This window comes from Dipodomys ordii, unplaced genomic scaffold (genome assembly GCF_000151885.1).
Source record: "Dipodomys ordii isolate 6190 unplaced genomic scaffold, Dord_2.0 Scaffold58, whole genome shotgun sequence".
Classification (NCBI taxonomy): domain Eukaryota; kingdom Metazoa; phylum Chordata; class Mammalia; order Rodentia; family Heteromyidae; genus Dipodomys; species Dipodomys ordii.
Window position 1 is genome coordinate 9333007 of NW_012267274.1, and position 11518 is coordinate 9344524.

At 50.1% G+C, this 11518-nt stretch overlaps 1 protein-coding gene across 1 annotated transcript in view; it reads left to right on the forward strand.

The window, feature by feature from the left end:
• Rgs10 (regulator of G-protein signaling 10) overlaps positions 1–10651 on the forward strand; it is a 33983-nt gene extending 23332 nt beyond the window's left edge. The window contains exon 5 of the mRNA XM_013021906.1: positions 10311–10651. Within this exon, the coding sequence (XP_012877360.1) occupies positions 10311–10457 (147 nt within the window). The 3' untranslated portion in view covers positions 10458–10651. The remainder of the gene's footprint in view (positions 1–10310) is intronic.
• Positions 10652–11518: the final 867 nt, after the last annotated feature.

The window sequence follows — 11518 nt, forward strand, 5'->3', positions numbered from 1 at the left end:
CGCTAGTCACTCCTTTAATGAAAGGATTTTGAGTGGGGGCTATTTATAGTGTGGCCCAGTTGGATGAATAGGATTTGATCCTCTTGAAAGCTGGGCTCCTTGGCTCTGATGTCCAACGTTGGAGTCCTGTCTCCACCAGAGTCAAGACTGTTGGGAATGGCTGAGTGCAGAGCCATCTTTGTTACTGGAAGATCAAGGGTGATCCTTGACCTCCAGACCCAGGCCTCTCCTGCCTCTCAGACCATCACTTCCTGGATGCTGAGCTCAGACTCAAAGTCGTGGTGCCTCTCAGCACCTTCCCAGAAGAGCCCAGTCCTGCCTCCATCTGGCCTCAGGCAGGTTCTGTTCCTCGTGTGCCATCCATGCCACTATGTGTAATGTGCGACTTTCCACAAGCGCTGTTGTCCCTGGAGGAAAAGCACCAAAAATGCATGGTACCTGGTGTTAAAATGCCATCCTCAGTAAGCTGGGTACTGGTGTTTACCCCTTGAATCCTAGTTCCGTGGGAAGCTGAGATCAGGACTGTTGTGGTTTTAATCCAGCCAGGCAGAAAAGCCCACGAGATTCTACCTCCATGGAGGGAATCTGGACACGGTGGCATGCACCTGTGACCCCAGCATGTACAGGAAGCCAAAGATAAATGGATTGTAGCTCTCATGTGTATTCAGGCAAGCAAGAAGACCCTATCTCAAAAGTAACCAGCCAAAAACAGTGCTGGAGGCATGGTGCAAATGGTGCCCAGCAAGCATACAAAGTCCTGAGTTCAAATCCCAGTAATGCCAAAACAACAACAAAGTAGCCCCTGGTAGCCAGATCCTTGTTTCCTTAGATTTAACTCTTCTCCCCCAAGTTCTTAGACTGTAGAATTCATCAGTTGTGTGATATCGGGAAAGATCCACTTTCATCTCTGTGCCTAGATTTCCTCCCACTGTTGACCCTCTCCATGACCCTGTGACCTTTAGTAAGCTACAGAAAGGCCAACTTCAGCTGAACACTGCAGCTCTTACCTGGGCGATTTTGCTGATAACTATGCCCAGAGGCATTTTTGGTTGTCATAATTGTTGGTGGAACATCTACTGGCACCTAGTGGGTAGAGCTCAGGCTCGGCCCCACAAGTGCCCAGGGCAGCGCCCCCTCCCCCAACACAATTATTTGGCTCAGTATAATGTGCCGTCTCCACACGCGGCAGATTCACAATCCTTACCCTCAAGTCCCCACCTGAAAAGCAGTAAATAGCAGCCAGGTCCATTTTTGACACTGGAAAAAATGTCCAAACAAATGCTTGTCAAGTTCATGTGTGGTTCACGCATGCATCTCATTTTAGTTAAAGCTGGCTGGTGGAGCACGGGACCTGGCTCCTTGTGTACAGAGTTCATGGCTGGAAGGGAGGGCGCAGAACCTGAGCTGGGACCTCTGGGTCACCTGGACTCTTCCTGTCTCATCCTCATCGTGAGAGCCGGGGACCTTGGAAATGTGGTTTTGCCCGCCATTGGGTGATTCCCTCCCTATCACCAGCTTTTCACAGCTCTGGTACAAGCGGGGCATCGGTATAGGTGGGGCGTCTGGTACAGGGCTTGAGCCTTTAGTGACCTGTGCAGTCTCCTTCTCCTTTTCCTCATACACCTCCCTCCTCTGCTACTCTCTCCTTTCTGTCAGTCCTGGCTGTCCCTCTGTCCCTCAGTCCCTCAGAGTCAGCTGCCACAGGAAGGGACAGATTAGGCACAGCAGATGAATTCTCTTTTTCTTTGTAAGAAAGATGCTGGCTGTGTCACATGTGTCCTGTCGACCTGCCTGGCTGGGAACCCAGGATCACAGGCCCTCAGTGAACTGTCCTGTTGTTCTCACTCAGGATTCCAAGCAAATTCCCCAAATTAGTATTTTGCCAGTTGTGGGGCTTGAACTCAAGCCCCGCTTCTATCACTTTGAGCCATAGCTCCACTTCCACTTTTTCTGTCTATGTGGTATTGAGGAATCAAACCCAGGGCTTCATGCATGCTAGGCAAGCACTCTGCCACTAAGCCACATTCCCAGCCCTCCCAAATTAGCTTTAATTATTTATTTATTTATTTTTTTGTCGGTCGTGGGACGTGAACTCTAGGCCTGGGCACTGTCCCTTAGCTCGTCAGCTCAAGGCTGGTGCTCTACCACGTGAGGCACAGTGCCAATTCCGGTTTTCTGGTGGTTAATTGGAGATAAGAGTCTTGTGGACTTCCCTGCCCAGGCTGGCTTTGAACCTCGATCTTCAGATCTCACCCTCCTTAGTAGCTAGGATTATAGGTATGAGTCACTGGTGCCCAGCTTTTTAAATTGTTAAATGGTTACTATGTGATCATCATTTTAAAATAATGAAAAGGAAGTTCGTAGTTCCAGGAGGTTCTGTGAAAAGTTAAAATCCCTTACTTCTTCCCTCTCCCTAGTGTGACACCTCTTAAAGTTATCTATCCTGTCCGGTCCTTCCTTAGACAGGCAAGAGCAGAGGTTCAGGGTCTTTCCATGGAACATGAGGTCATGCCGCAGGTGAAGGTGACACGGCCGTCTGTTCTGACCCGTGTCTCAGCCCCGGCTCACACAGTCCTGGGGCTTGAACTCAGGGTCTGGCTGCTGCTCCTGAGCTTTATTAGTTTAAGGCTAGTGCTCTATTACTTAGCCACAGCTCCTCTTCCAGCTTTTTGGTGGTTAATTGGAGATAAGCATCTCACAGACTTCCTTACTTGGGCTGGCTTTGAACCAAGATCCTTAGATCTCATCCTCCTGAGTAGCGTGAGCCACTGGTGCCCAGCTACACAGCTTTCTTGCTCTGATCTGAACTCTGCCACACAGCAAGGTCCTTTCCCTCCAGACCACAGTAAGGTTGGTGGAGGTAGAACAGACCAGTCATTGCCAAAGGTAGCATTAGATCCTCACTTCCTCTCCCCGGGGGGCACTTAGGAGAGAGTGTCTCCCATGCTTCTCGGGCATCGGTGGCTGTTCGGCTCTGTTTGTGGTGCTGTGGCTGGAACCCGGAGCCTCATGCATGCTAGGAAGCACTGCCTCTCTACACCCAGTGCCAACACCTGAAGCGACCCGATGAGCAGCCGGCCACCCTCCCAGGCTACAACTGGTGTCTGTATCTAGACCAGGAAGCCAGGTGCTGGCAGCCGCTACCACCTGAGAGGAAGTCCTGACCCTCTGAGGCTGAAAACACATCTAAAAGACCTTGTGAGAAGTCAGCTCGCCACACCGCCACACCGCCGACAGACAGCGAACAGGCATGGGGCCCTACCCTTTTTGACAATGCTGTTTCTCTCAATTTCCCAAGAACCCAAGCAGTGGGGAAAATCCCCCATCACCCCATCCTTAGGAAGGGGTGGAGGGAGCAGCTGTGGGGCAGGATGGGGGCCGGGCTGCCTGACTACAGAGGTCATTTAGGGGCTGCTTACCCTGCCTCTTTTTTTTTTTTTGCCTTTTGATTGTTATTGTAAAGGTCAGGTACAGAGGGGTTACAGTTACACAAGTCAGGTAAAGAGTACATTTCTTTTTATTTATTTATTTTTCTTTATTGGGATTAACTGATTACATAAATTTCACGGAATTGTGGAATAGTGATATTTAGCTAAAGTCACAAACACATTTTAACCTTCACAAGGTGCATTGTCATTGTCATGCTCTGTAAGGCTTATGGCCGCTGCGGACTTTGACACTACAACTATTTTATACCTCTGCCTCTTGTTTCTCCCAATGGGATCTTAGCCGGTGGTGGTGGCTGGAACTGGGGTTGGGGGCATCTCTGTCTTAGGGGTGCTAGATGGCCTTCACTTCCAAAGACCAAACCCACCCCAAACTCAGTGCTTTCTGGCCTGGTGAGCTAGAGAGGGAAGGTCGTGGTCTTTCATTCCTATGGAAAGCAAGATGATTCCTGTGTATTGTTACACGTGTGCTTTAGAGTAGGAAGGGGTGAAATACTGCCTCTTTTTTTGTTGGTTAGTTGGTTGGTTGTGGAGCCTGAAGTTAGAGGCTGGGGGCTATCCCTGAGTTTTTGCACTCAAGGCTAGCGCTCTACCAATTTGAGCCACAGCGCAACTTCTGGTTTTGAAGAGTCTCACAGACTTTCCTGCCTGGGCTGGCTTCCTCACCTGATCCTCAGATCTCAGCCTCCTGAGATTACAGGCATGCGCCACCAGTGTGCTACTTTCTGGTTATTTCCTCACCACTTTAAGATGATGTATAGGGAGAGAGGAGGGAGGGAGCAGATGCTGGGAGAGTATCAAACTCACCTTTGAAAGGCAAAACTAAAAGCCTTCTTTCCAAGGAGAGGGCCCCACATGAGAAGCCTTGGGCCCACAGCCTCGGAGCATTATGTCCCCGTGCAGATCCAGACTCTTACTGGAGTTCTGATCCCTCCTGAGCATGCTGCCTGTCTTTGCCTGTGCACTGGGGGTCAGCCTTGGGGACAGAACCTTCCTGTGGCCCTCTCTGGTGCTTTGGGGCAAGGGCCATCTTCTCACCAGCTGCTGGCCAGCTGCCCGTGGACCACTTTTGTGGACTCTTTGCCTGCTTCTGAAGAGAGAGGGGGAGCTTCATCTCAAGGGTGGGCGTATCTCTGCTCATAGCTGGCCCATACAACCTCCACACTTCCTATTTCTGTCAGTCATGGAAGACTGCAGTGGGTGGGGCTTGCATTCCACTCACTTGGGTAGGAAAGCAGTCCAGGTATGGAGAGAGAATGAGTTCTAGAAGGTAGCTTGGAGACAGTGGCGCTTGCTGCCTTGCAGCAATTTACATGTATGTGTGTATGTATGTATGCATGTGCACACACGTATACATACATGTGTGTGTTAAAGCCAAATGCTTGAAGCAAATACGAAAAATCATTCATAGAACTTTCTGTTTGTTGAAGGATTGCTTGCTTCCTTCTTACTCAGGTTGAAGTAACCTGAAAATGGCTTTGAAAAGAAGGGCAATGTGCAGGCTGCTGGAGGCTCATGCTCACAAACCCCAGCTACTCAGGAGGCTGAGATCCGAGGATCATGGTTTAAAGCTAGACCATGCAGAAAAGACTGTGAGACACTTACTTGCAGTTACCCATCAAAACAAACAGAAATAGTCCTGTGGCTCAAGTGGTAGAGTACCAGCCTTGAGAAAAAAACCTAAGGTCAGTGCCCAGGCCCTGAGTTCAAGCCCTAGTTTGGCACACACACACACACACACACACACACACACACACATACACACACACAAGAAAGGAGATGCATGTTTCCCTTAGGTCTTCTAATATACTTGTCTTCTGAAAGGAATTAAAATATGTATTGCTCAGGAAATACTGGCCGTGGAGTAGCACTGAAGCCCTTGGTCTCTGCCTGGTGCTTGCTTCCCGGTGGAGGCCCCTTCTGAGCAGCCTGCTTGAATACTCTGAAGTTGGGGTGTCTCAGGAATATTTTCCCTTGCAGACCCATGGCTGCTGTCTGGGATTCCAGGAGGTCTGTGCTTAGACGGTGTGGTGGCCCTGCGTGGGGAGGCGGGGTGTAGAGCTGCGCATGTGCGGGAGGCTCTTCATTTTCTTCCCAGTCCCTCTGCTTGGGCCCCCAGGCCACTGTGCTGAGCTTACAGTGTAGGCAGGCAGGCCCCGCACAGATGTGGGGGCTGCCAGACAGGGCCTCGCTAAGCCACAGCTGTCTTGGCTGTAGAGAAAAAAAGGATACAGGAAGCAATGCAGCTGCCGACTTGTGTTTTCTGCTTCCTCCACTGCCGGTCTTAGATGGATCATCCGCTTTGCTCTGCCCATCCCGAGCCTCTTCACCCCTCTCGCCCCCCCCTCCCCCGTGCCAGATCTGCCTCCACTTCCTTCTCTTCCGGGCAGGCAACTTGAGGATTCTGACCCTGTCATTTAGGTGGTGGTCACGGGCTGGCCTGTCAACAGTCCTGCTTGGTGGAATAGCCGGAGACCCCCGAGGGCCAGCTCCTTTTCTGTGCTTCAGTGGGAGGGAGATAAAATGGTTCAGGTGACACTTCCCAGGGTGATCTGCCCTAACAGATGACCATCATCTGACTGGCATAGCCCGGCAGGAACCTTTCCTGCATACCAGGAGGCTGGAATCGGAAGTTCAGGGCTCCTTCTGGAAGCTGCTCTTACAACTTCTGGAGGCTTTGTGAAACACCATCTTGTGGCGGTACCAAGCCAGCGTCTGCCTTCATACGCTTTCTTCCTGTGTGTCCTGCCTGCTCTGAAAGGACACTAGTGCTTGGGTTGGAGCCCTAAATGCAGGATGGTTTCATCTTGACATCTTTCACCAACTCTATTTCCAAATAAAGTCACATGTGGAGCTGACAAATGGCAAGTTTGTAGGGACCCTGTTCAACCCACTCCTGACCTTTAGGAATAGAGAGCTCCCGTTACACACAGACACACTTATTTTCACCTTTTGTTTTGAGATGGAGCTTTGCTATGTGTGCCAGACGAGCTTTGAAGTTTCTATGTGGCTCAGGTTGGCCTCCAACTCCAGATCTTCCTGCTTTTACCTCCCAAGTAGCTGGGGGAGGCAGGTAGGAGCCACTGCGCTCATGGCCACAAACACACTCTGAAAACATTTGGAATCATTGTTTTGAGGTTTAGTGCATTAAATAAAATGAGTGTTCAGTTACTTCATATTCACAGACAGCGTTCCACGTTCAACTCCAAGCCGGCTTCATTTTTAACAGCTGCCTGGTGTTCCATCGCGGGAGAGCAGTGTGGCCAGTGGGAGTGTGAATTGGGGAGCTAGCTGCCAGGGTGGGCATCTCATCTGCCCCTCACCCACTGTGAGGGCTGAATTATGTCCTCCTACCCTTTGAACTTCAAATGTATTGGAGACAGGGGCTTAAAAAGAGTAATTAAATAAAATGAGGTCCACGGGATGGGTTCTGGTCCAGTCTGAGCAGCATCTGTTGATGAAGAGGCGATTGGGACCTAGCCACACACAGAAGAGGACCACGTGAGCGCTGGAGAGAAGCCAACCATCAGCAAGGGAGATAGGCCTCAGAAGAAGCCAGTCTGCTCTCCCTGGAACTTCCGGCTTCTAGAACATGACCCTTAGGTTTGGGGGACTTGTTTTGGAGTTGACCATGCACTCATCATCAGGCAAAGCACTGAGTCGAAAATCCCTGTTTCCTCCCCTATATAATCAGGGTGGTTGGTGAGTCGTGGTTATGGGACCGCATGCTCCGTCTGCCGTCTGGTGCATGGTTCTGGGGCTCTGCTAGGCAGTGTTGGTCCTTGTGGGGTTCATTTCACCATCTGTGCACGCAGGGAGGCTTCTAGTCACTCGCTGGTAGACAAGTATGGGATCATGGTGTTCTAAGCGAAGGCTGTGGTCAGTAGCGGAGTATATGGCCTTTCACTCTTGGGAGTTTGGGAGCCGCCATCTCTGCCAGCACAGGATCTGCAGCTGGAGCGCCTGCACATACTTGAGGCCCTTTTCTGGGGACAGTGGGAGCCAGCCGTTGTGTAGAGCCATCAGCCTGGACACAGCCAGGGAGATGAAGTTCTGACGGCCAGGTCTGACGGCCACAGCTGCCCCCCGGAGGCTCAGCTGCCCCTGCGGGGAGGAGCGTCCTGGGGCTGGAAGCCCCCGCCCAAAGCCCCTGCCCACAGCTCCCCCACCAAGAGAGGGCTACGTGGGAGAGGAGTCTGTGGCCTCTTGAGATCTCCTGGCATCACCCTGAGCCCAGGAGCCTCCTCCCTGCACCTCCACCTCCTGGCCTCCAGCCTAGCCCCTTTTCTTCTCTCCTTTGAAGTCTGAGGCTCGGAGCCATTGTGGGCAAACAGGATGTTGCTCTCCCACTCACGAGGAGTTCAGACACCTGGGGTACACCGCATCCTGCCCTGAGTGGTGGGTCCCATGTACCCAGGGCCCAGGTGTGGGAGGGGGAACAGGGCTGCCTGCCCGAGGGGTCACACGGTGGGCATCTTTTCCAGAAATTTCCTTTGGGGGTCCTTGTAAGGGACCCCTACGCCTGCTGAGCGCTTTCCTGAGGGAAGCACGGGAGGGCAGTACCTTGCTCAGCCCTCACTGTGGTGTTTGCATTTTCTGGGGAGGTTTTTTTTTTTAAACTTTTAAAAAATCTTTATTGAAAAGGTGATGAGCTGGGGGGGTCGGGGGTGGGGTGGGAGGGGTCCAGTTACAGAAGTCAGGTTACCACAACCCTTATTTTCTCCTGCCTGCCCCTCCCTGCTCCCCTCCCCCCAAGTTGTAAAGTTCATTTCCAACATAGTGTCAGTGTTGCATTCGTTCATATTATTCAAATGATCATTACCTCTAGGATTGCACAGTTGCCACAAAATAGACAACTGCTTCAGAGGCTGGGCAAGATGGGAGGGAAAGGAGCAGCTTTACTTCATTCGTTTACAGAAAACCAAATACCCTAAGCCTTTCTTTTTTTTTTTTTTTTGTCGGTCGTGGGACTTGAACTCTGGGCCTGGGCGCTGTCCCTCAGCTCTTCAGCTCAAGGCGAGCGCTCTACCACTTGAGCTACAGCGCCACTTCCCCCTAAGCCTTTCTTGGTCTCTGCTCAGAATTAAATGTCTTGGGCAGTTTGATTCTCTTACAGTTTGCAGCCGGCTTGGAAAATGGAAAAAGGTATAAAGGCTGAAAGTTCCCGTTCTTTCTGGATGTCTCTCCCGTCAGGTGTTCTGAGGCCTTAGAACCCATTGGATGTTTGATTTACTTAACAGTCTCTGCTTGTGGGGAGAGGGGGGCTTTGGAAGATGGCAGGATTTTGCCACCCACTTGACAGCCCCGCCCGGCAGCGAGTGGACTGGCAATGTGGCAGCTCTGGAACTTTCCAGGCGCTTGAGCCCCTGTTGGTGCCCCAAGAGAAGGCCTGGCGGTGAGGGGTGAGCCTGGTCCTGTGGAATGTCTTTAAAGTTAGGTTGAAAGGTCAGAGAGATGGAGGGTGAGGAATTTCTCAAAAGGAGATCATGCCCCGGAGACAGCAGAGAAATGCTTTTTAAAAAATCTTCTTCTTTCTCTGCCTTCCTGGTAGAGAGGCTGAGGGGCCAGGGCACCAGCGGTGCAGGATTGGTTTTGGGTGGGTGCTGGGGTTAGGGATGCCGGCTCAGAAGAGAGGCGACATGCAGCTAGGGGGACACCTGTGGTGCTGGCAGATGGCAGCCTGCTGATTGCAAGGACATGCGAGGGGGGGTGTGGGGGGAAAGGGGGTGTGGGGGGGGCTCTTGCTTGGTGAAATACCTTCCTCTCTCTCTTCCTCTCCCTCTCCCTTTCGTGCTCTGTCTCCCTCCTCTCTTTATTTGTGCTGGTATTGGGGCTTGAACTCAGGGCCTAGGTGCAGTTCTTTACCTTTTTCACTGAAGGCTAGCTCTCTACTACTTGAACCAAAGCATCATTTCTGACTTTTTTTTTAGTGGTTAATTGGAACTTTCTTCCCAGGCTGGCTTAGAACCATGATCCTCAGACCTTAGCTTCTTGAATATCTAGGATTACAGGCATGAGTCACTGGTGCTCTGGCTAAAAATCCTTTCTAGAATCCGTAGCCTGTCTGTCTGCACAGGTTTGAATTCTGGCCTAGACCTGTTCCAGAGCCTCTCCTGGCCTAAGCTGTATTTTAACCCTGCTGCCCTACATTGAATACATCTTCTGTTTTTGACATGATAATAGGCTTGGAGTTTCTAATGCTGGACTTACTGGGGGTGTTCACAATCTTGGTTTCATCTGATATGAGTGACCTTTGAACACAGAAAAGGTTTCTGCACTGCTATCTCAGCTTTTGGGGAAATAGCCTGGTGTTACAGAGATGCTTTAAAAATCTTCTAACATGAGCATATGAATCAGTGCTGTATGAATCTCTGCTTCCATGGAGAATAAAGATAGCCGTTCCATGCGTCTCTTCAAATAGTATAGTCAACTGGATGCCAGTGGCTCACGCATGTAATCCTAACTACTCAGGAGGCTGAGATCTGAGGATCGCTGTTTAAAGCCAGCCCAGGAAAGTCTATGAGACTCTTATCTCCACTGAACTGCCAGAAAACCAGAAGTGGTGCTGTGGCTTAAAGTGGTAGAGTGCTAACCTTGACCAAAAGAGCCCAGGGACAGTGCCCAGGCCCTGAGTTCAAGTCCCAAGATTGATAAAAATAAAATAAAAATAAATTATATAGTCTATTGAGATCACTGCACCATGCAACCAGGAAATCTGCCTTGTTTAGCTGAGACCTTGCTTTAGCTTGCTGTGTATGTGTTTCTGTACAGTTATTTGTATTCTTTGGCCCACGTAAATATTTGAAAGGGTGATTTATAGTCTGATTAGTCACAGCCATCAGACTTTTTTTCTTTCCCACTTAGATCTTCAATCTCATGAAGTACGACAGCTACAGCCGCTTTTTAAAGTCTGACTTGTTTTTGAAACACAAACGAACCGAGGAAGAGGAAGAAGAGACGTCCGATGCTCAAACTGCAGCGAAGCGAGCTTCCAGAATTTACAACACATGAGCACCCCCAAGACCAGGACTGCTGCCTCTGCCTACGGGGAAAGGGGCCCCCTCTCACGACTGTGGGGGTTCTCATTGCTTTGTCATGTGCTAGGACTGAAATATACAGAACCCTTTCTGGGATATGTATATTTTATTAACTGCTTGACCAGTAAGTTTTGCATGATGGCTAATCTTACATAAAAAAAAAAAAAACAAAAAGAAACAAAACCCAAGTAGCTTTGAAGTTTCAGCTCACAGAACAAATGAGATTCTCAACACTGGACACTTAATTAAACTTCATGTGAGGCCACCAGGCAACACGTGACAGCCTCCTTTAACTCATGGGTCTTTGGCCTGCCTCCTTAGCTTCTCTCCGCCCCTCACACGCACGTCCTCCTCGGGTTCACTTGGCAAATTATCCCAAGAATGGAGCTGATCTGACAGACTCAGACTATGGAGAGTTTTGTGTGTTAATCACTGTGTGTGTGTGTGTTGGTCTTAGGACTTGAATTCAGGGCCTGGACACTATCCTTTACCATTTTCACTCAAGTCTGGTGCTCTGCTACTTGAGCCACTCCTCCACCTCCAGCTTTTTAGTGGTTCATTGGAGGTGAGTGTCACAGACTTTCCTGCTCTTGCTGGCTTCAAACCACGATCCTCAGCTCTGAGCCTCTTGAGTAGCTAGGATTACATGCATGAGCCACCAGCAGCCCACTACCTTTTAAATTCAATATTTTCTGAGAGCAAGCTCCTGTGTTGGAGAAAGAAAATGAATCACTAACAGCTGCTAAAGATGTGAGTTGAGTGTAAGCGTCATTGAAGGGTTATTATTCCTTGTGTGTGGGTTGGTCCCTGTTTTACTCGAAATCCTTGACATTTCATGCAACACAGATAAATAGTTCAACTTGACAGAAACATGATCTCAACCAGGAAGAACAAAGAGACAAATGGGGACTTTTTCAGGGCACCAGGGCTGCTGCAGGTGATATCCAGTGGGCGGGAAAGACCACGCATGTGCTGAAGATGGAGTTGGCTTCATAACTATAACCCACTTGGGGACTGATCCTGGCCCCTTTTTCT